This window comes from Cyprinodon variegatus, unplaced genomic scaffold, assembly GCF_000732505.1.
Source record: "Cyprinodon variegatus isolate N-32 unplaced genomic scaffold, C_variegatus-1.0 Scaffold70, whole genome shotgun sequence".
Classification (NCBI taxonomy): domain Eukaryota; kingdom Metazoa; phylum Chordata; class Actinopteri; order Cyprinodontiformes; family Cyprinodontidae; genus Cyprinodon; species Cyprinodon variegatus.
This window is the reverse complement of record NW_015150523.1, coordinates 1,731,873-1,739,732: the sequence shown is the minus strand read 5'-3', so window position 1 is coordinate 1,739,732 and position 7,860 is coordinate 1,731,873. Positions and strand designations below refer to the sequence as shown.

At 35.2% G+C, this 7,860-nt stretch overlaps 1 protein-coding gene across 1 annotated transcript in view; it reads right to left on the bottom strand.

The window, feature by feature from the left end:
- Positions 1–2,589: 2,589 nt before the first annotated feature.
- The window catches only part of smpd3 (sphingomyelin phosphodiesterase 3), a 104,704-nt gene continuing 99,433 nt past the window's right edge, over positions 2,590–7,860 (bottom strand). Inside the window, exon 10 of the mRNA XM_015372241.1 lies at positions 2,590–5,987. Within this exon, the coding sequence (XP_015227727.1) occupies positions 5,886–5,987 (102 nt within the window). The 3' untranslated portion in view covers positions 2,590–5,885. The remainder of the gene's footprint in view (positions 5,988–7,860) is intronic.

Sequence of the window (7,860 nt, the reverse complement as noted above, 5' to 3'; positions counted from 1 at the left end):
AGACATTTAGACAGAGTGTCCGGTGTGCACCAGATAGAGTAGTATTTATATTCATTGACATTAAAAAAGAGGAAATAAAGACCTAAACAACTTTAAAACGCCCTCTCCCTTTGTTTATACTGTGGTCCATTTACCACTTCCTTATTTCAGAGTTAATGTCATGGGTGGCTCCTACACTGAACAATTATTTCCACTCATAATCGCCCACAACCCCTCAAATTCAGAGTTCAGAATGCTCAAATTAAGACAACACACAAAGTAAAGGGAATGTTCTTTTTTTTTAATCTTAGAAAAGCAGAAGAAAATAAGCAGTTTGTTGATGAAGATCAGCAAGAGAAAACTAACTGATCTCTTTCGTTTACGGAGACCAAGTTAGACATTCCCATAGATAGACAATCCCCACCAAAGACAAAAAATTATTTAAAAAACATAAAATCATAGAAAAGTCAAACCAGAAAAGGATAGCAAAGTGAGGCATAAATTGCACGGAGACTACAAGCGTAAAGCGTTATTACAGTACATGCAGGTATGCAAGCTTAGAGATGAACTCCTAACTGTATCTTATGTTGACATGAAAAAGGGCACATTTTAATCAAAAAACCCATTTTTCTCAGGCATGCTATCAGAGACCTGATCTCTATGATTGTGGAGATTAAGCCTTATTAAATCACTGTGTAAGTGCCAATGTTAAACCTCCATGTATGTCTTTCAAAACTACAACTTAAGTCACCATCTTCCACAAGGACACGTTAGACTTCTGGACATTTCTGCCCCGCTGTGGCTTTTAAGCAATTATGCAGGGACTATGAATGGCTAATTCCAGTTGCCTGATTGTCATGAGCAGAACTAACAGCAATATCTACTAGATGTAAGTCAGTTTGATTGGATTCCACATCGAAAGAAGAAAGACAAAGTTGCAATGCATCAAACATCCTGACTGTCAAGAGTCCGACTTATCTGATTCGGACAGCACCCTTACACAGCAGTGTTTTTCGTTTGATCATAAATGGCATTTTTAAATTAGATTTTTATAAATTGTTACAAGTTAACCGTCAAACAATTCAAACTTTTGTGAATGTTTTTATATTAAACACGGACCTGCAAAATACTAAAACAAAAAAACAAAGCTATACCTGAAATGAGACAGCTATTGTACATCTGGCAGCTCACAACTCCACACTTGAACCGTAACCAACAGCTACTGTATATGCAACAGGGAATGGTTTTCTTTCCCATTTCTTAGGCTCTGATATCCATGTATGCAGATGAAATTACGCTTTATCTGTTATATTTCCGTTTAAAATCAAAATTTAGATTAGATTTAATGTCTTAAAATATACATCTGAAAATAAATAAGCATTAATTCCTTATATATAATTAATGATCATACAATAAAGTCATTAGACATTTTTTTGACTGAGTGTTATTTCTAATAATGTGCAAGCTAAATTGATGCAAATCTGTTAGAAAAAAATAGGAAATAATTCTACGAAAGAATCACTATTACACTAAATAATAATACTGAGACTTTGGCAACAAATGTTGTCAGCAGTCAGTTGTAGTCAGTCTTTAAAATTTCATACATTTGGACTGAAGAAAGAAAAAAAAAGATTAAAATATAATTAAATCAAAAAGCCTTGAATTTGGATGCTAAATCGTGTAACCTTGTGACTAAGGATGGAGATGTGGATTTAAAGTAAACCAGTGTTTTGCTTTCAACCAAAAAGGGCTTTTTTTTCTGCCCAGCAAACAAAATTAAAATATACCTCTATTTTAACATAATAAGCAATCTGCCATAATGCTGGACATTGAACTGCGCTCAAAGAGTAGCTCAGTTTTTCTTCATCTTTGTTTTGATGCTGTTATTTATCATTTCTACATATAACTAACACTTGGTTGCTAAATGTTGTGGCCCTATCTCACTTCTTCTCTGCATTAATACTGAACAAAAATGTTTTTAGAAATGTATGAATTTCAAGATAGTTTGAATACTAAACAAATAACGTAATATCTTTAACTTTTATTTAAATGGTGGCATTGTGTCACTTTTGTTATTTCAATTAATCAGTACTACTTTTTTTAGTTTGTTTATTTCATATAAACAGAAACTGAAAAAAAAAAAAACGTAATGAATATGAATTTTTAAAATTCTTAAATAGGCCAGCCAGTATTTTATTAATCACAGGAGTTCACACGGTAGAAGTTTTTAATTTACATTGCCTTAGTTAAAGGTATAGTGCAGGATTTTTTGCGAATTTTTTTAAAAGACCTGCCCTCTCCACTCAAAAAAACAAAAAAAAGCACATGCACAACCCTGTACCTGCTCCCGGCAGGGAATGCCTATTAAACGCGTGCGAGAGCATGCACAAGCCCATTTCTTCTTGTGTACGCTTTGTTTAAAAGTTGCAGTTTGCATGTTAAGAATGTATTCTGAAAAATTCAGATTGATATCCCTACTCTGTGAATTTTAGAGATATCAATCTGAATTTTTCAGAATACATTCTTAACATTGTGTAGAATGGTTTTATACATTAAGTTGAGATTCACCAAAAAATGACTTTAGCTGGGTTTTCATAGGCAGGGTCACAATTTTTCCACTATGTCAGACTCACCGGTAAGTGAAAATTGGGAAGAGCACGTAAGACGGCCTTGCGTAAACATATCACCAGAATGACTGACAATTAGGAGGACCACTTATTTTGATGATCCACCCACAAAAAGAAAATCCTGAACTATACCTTTAAAATAAAAAGTACACCCTCTTCCTTATTCTTGGGTCTTCCATATTAAGAAATGAAAAATATGAGCTGGTTTTTACAAATATTTTGTTTTAGTCTAATCTAAAGTGTAAACATTCCACCCAGTCTTGAGTTATTAAAAAAAGAAGAATCAAAACTGAATAAAGCTCAGTATGAAAACAACGTATACAATTGCTGCTGGTTTTCTGAAGGAAACCAGCAAGCTTCGGGTCATAATAATAATGCACTGGATTAATACGTCCCCTCTGTAAAAGCAGGAGCTCTGGCAGTTAGCTGCTATGAAGCACACGCAATGCGAAAGCGGGAAAAAAAAGATTATAAAATAGATTTAGAGAATCACTTTTGCTGCTCACACAAACTTCAGCTTTTACAGCCCCCAGCTAGCTCGTGTTATCATGTTAAAAGTATTGAAATGATGGTAAAAATCCAAAAAGTGGCTTTTTTGGGTGGCTTACCAGGAGATAGCGTCCTCTTTCTGAAAGAAATAAGCCGCTGTGACTTAGATGACAAAATTAGAGACGTCTGGCCATAATGCACGGTGGCATGTAGTGAGAAAAGGGAGGGAAAAAAAAGCATATCCATAAAAATGCCCTAATACAAACTGGCAAGCACGGTGGTGTAGGGGTGATGATATGGATTTGCTTTGCAGCCAAACAACCAGGACGCCTCAAATGTATGTGTCATTAAACAATTCTTGTATATCAAAGCGTTTAAATATTTTAAACTGTGGTAACACATGCAGCAGCATTCTAATTTCCTGACATTAAAAGCCTAATCATGAAAGAAACAGGTTTTCACCCTTTTTAAAGACTGCAATTCTAAGGAAATGAAGAGAACCTTTCTGGGATCAGAGAAAAAACAACCTGTACATTACCACACAATTAGTGAATCAGAAAATATGAAACAAACCATTTCGCAGAAAAATAGTATTTTCTTCATTATTACAATATGTGAGTCATAAAGAGACGGAGCGTGGCCGAGCTGCCAGGTGACCTCTGGACTCACTGTAAAACAAGAACTATCATACACAACACCTGGTATGTTTCTGACTCATTCAGATGCTGTTATACCCAGGGGGCCACAGTTCTGCAACCTGTCTATAATTGTGTGTTTTTACAACAGTTTACAGTCTGGGGACTCCCCTGGAGTGACTCAGAAGAAGGTTGGTGCTTAAAAATGACTGTAAACATTGTTTAGCATGAGGAGGATTGGAACTAATGGGGACGGTCCGCTATCCATATTTAATTATTATCATAACAAGTGTCATTTATCATTAAAATCTGTCCCTAACATCAGATAGGAGGCTTGTCTACGTGCGTTTTGATTTGTCATATTCGTGCCAGGTTTGAAGGCAGCTATAGAAAAGAACCTAAAGGTCATAAAGTTCCCTGGCGTGTGTCAAAAAAAAAAACATAAGCTCATCCTTCAAGTTTAGGAGTCTTTTCCTGTTGGAATTATTCACAAGTAGACTTAAATAAAAGTAAAAACCTTCCCCTGAAAATGGTCATGAACTGTAGTGAGGGATTAACCAGCTAAAGGGTATTTTGTGATTATAAGACCTGAAACATTTGTCCCCTCCCCTTCTGATAAAACCTGATCGATGTTAAACACTGAATTAAAAACAGGGCCGATGGTGAGTGATATCAACCTCGGAATGGGTCACACAATGATCAATGATGATTTTATAGTGGGTCTAGTCAAAGTCTTGAATTTATAACAGGCCGCTTTAGCTTCTAGCCCTTTAAATGTGTCTAAATTAAAGATAATAGATCAGTACTCCTATACATGGATATAAACCTGTTTTGACCTCCAACACTTGAATACAGTTGTTGCACTTCTATAATAAATAGACTCAATAATTTAGAAAACATTTTTTTTGTGTGTGTGTGTTAACCAGGGTTATCTTTGTCCTATATAGAAATGTGGTTAATGAGCGGACAAATCTATGTGACAAATAATTGAAAATAAAGCAATGCAGCTTCACAGATTTCTAACTAATCACAAAGCCATTTTCTATTGGGGACAGTCATAATGATGATGATTGCTATTAGGGTTTCCTACAAACTGTTATCTTCTGCAGAAAGTGGGGTTGTGTGCTTTTGTTATCTAACTCCCGTTCTTCATTTGTACTCCTTTCTTTGTTTTCAACATGCACAATAGTATACTGCAGTGAGTGTTTCAGGGCAAAATGCACCTTGAGGCATCCAATCTCAAGTCAGGGTGTTATAACAGTGTAGTTAACCTTTAACCTTCATGCATCAATGGAGCTTTATCAAAAAAAGAAAAAAACTCTCCTCAAATTCATCCTAATAATATCTAAAGAACATGCTGAGAGCATCACATTGAATCCAACCTTTACCGTCCCTTAGAAACATAATTTCATATTAAACAGGCATTATACATTTTATAAAAAGTGGAGCGTCTGTAATAGAAACTCATTTCTTTTCTTGTTTTAGTGAGCTTAGTTGGTAAGAAAAAAAGACACTTGTTGAGGTTTTGGGAATGATGTGAGGGGGGTCAGCGCAGAAGACGACCAACAGCTAAACTGACCGAAAACTTTCAGGGAAGGAAGAAACACAACACAAGGTCACAGATGGTCACTGTAAAGGCTGGTCAGCAGCTTCACCTCAGTTTTATGTTCTTCTTTCATACACTGAACAATGACCATCCAGCTGTCCCTGAAGGTAGAGTCATAAAAATAAGAATCATACTTTATCTACGTCCTAAGACAGATCCGATAAAACAAGTGTGTGCATTGGCTACATGAAACACTCCAAACAAACCCTTTGGACTCAGGAGGGTCGGAGGAAAAGGCCAACAGTCTCAAAGTCGCAGTGTTCAGTGTGAATCTGTGGGTAATTTACCCGGGAAGATGAAAATAAAAATTCTGACTTCCTTTCTGAATTCCCCCAGCGTATCTCTCCTTGTCAGCATTTTCTCTTTTCACTTTCGTCTTTCTTCTTTAAAGCGTTCTTCCACTGATTTACTCATCCACTCGCTGTCCCTCCAGTCTTTCCCCATGCTGCTCTGTATCTGTAAACTCTGAACTTCCTGGTTTCATTTAATTAATTAATCCTTCTTCCATGGCAGTAAAATGAAAGAAGTCCTAAAAGTCAGGCGATGGATCTAAGGCTCCTCTTCCCCGGTGGAAACAGCCAGTCTCATGGCCACAGAGAGGTGGTCTGTGAGGCCGGCCAGCTGTGTCACAAAGCTGAACTCTTCGATGTCCTGCAAGAGAAGGACAAACACATTAATACGGACAATTTAAAATGGAAATGCAAATTTCAGTTTGCAAAAGAGGCATTTGAATACGCTGTACCAGGTGCCTGTTTTGTTCCTTATATATAAATATTCTGTGAATGCTGCAACTCTAGAGAAATCAAATTTCAATCAGAAGATCAATATTTCTTCTATAGAAGTTTTTGAAATAAGAATTCTAAGTTTGTGAATAAATTTTTAACCTCGCTCAGACTGTTTGACACTAAAGCTGAATCATATTGACAAAAACATGGTTTATTTTTCCAGCAATGAACAATTTTGGTTATTAATGTAAAATGATTGTCAGTTAAAATTCTAATTTCTAAGTTATGAGGAGCGTTCAATTAGTAATGCCCCTGGCCCACTTCCAGATGTTTAATATTAATAATTTAATCTATTGACTTAAAAAATTACTTCAAATCATTAACATTTTAAAATAAACAAATATCATAATTACAAAAATTATTGTGCATTTTGAATAAATTGTAAATGGCCAAAATGTTAGACAGATGCATTTTACAAACATGTAATTTTATTTGCTTAAAATGAAGTTTTTGAACCTTCAATGTAAAATGTATATATGTTTTGTAAAGTTTTGCCTTAAATAAAGTTGTAAGTATGTAATTATTTCACCAAATGGTATCTTTTAATGTCCATTATTACTTTTGGTAACAATTCAATTTGATTAGTTGAGGATTATTTCAATAATTAATAATCATTCCAGTGCTAGTTCTGTATCCTCCGTATAGTAATGTTCAGTGGTGTGCACAGACATTTTTATAGGGCAGGTGCTCAGGTTGGAAAAAGGGCACCTTATACGTCGCATGGGACCACCAACAGCCAAACATGCCTAATGCTGACGTCTTAACGATCTTCTGCAATCCATAGGTACCAAAGCGACACTGGTGTCAATTAAATAAATAACTAAATCCAGGATTCCTGAATATCTTTAGGTTTATTGGGTATATATGACAATTGCAGATGAACTGAAGATTTATATGTCAAATATCAAACAACACAAATCTATTATCTTATTTCTAGCACATAATATCCGATTATCTTATTTTAAGGTTAAAACCTCTTATTCCACTGACAGATCATCTTATTTTTATGCTTAGATTTTCAGGTAATTTTTTTTGCAGCACTAGATAAACACAGAATTTAAAAATGCAGCTTAATCTACACGCCCCACTTGAAATGAATAGAAGCTTATTAAAATGTATTTTTTACAAATTGTGATCATTTGGCCTTATGTTTGCTTTTAAATTAAATGTTTAAGAGACAAAAGGTAACCTGTGTGCAGTAGTAGTCATAGAAAAGGACAAATGGATGTTCCATACAGGGACCATTACAGCACATAAACAATGACATCTATAAAAAGCATTACATTTTTTTCTAATGGAATTAAAGAGTTGCATTTTAAACCTTTTCTTGGCACCTGGCCGAGGCCATTAAAGACGTTTATGCAATTAACTAGCCGATTGGTGAAGGAGGTAAATACACTCGTTTAGTTGCTCTTCACCAGGGCAAGGATCTAATGAGCTGATGCTACATGTCTAAGCAAAATTACAAAGATCTAGACTCTGGGTTTAATAGGCTTTTGAATTCATAAATGGTATTTACATGGTACAATGGCACAAATACTTTTTTGTCCAGAGGGGAAAAAATGCAGGTTCTCTAGCACCACCTAGTGTCTATCTGTGTACATCCCTAGTAATGTTTAATTGCCATCAGCAGTATGGCTTAAAAGTTTAAACGTGTTTGAATAAAACCAGAAAATTGTGCAAATTCTTATCAAATCTTCTAAATCATTTTATTGCCCAGCACCACTTGGTATTTGTAT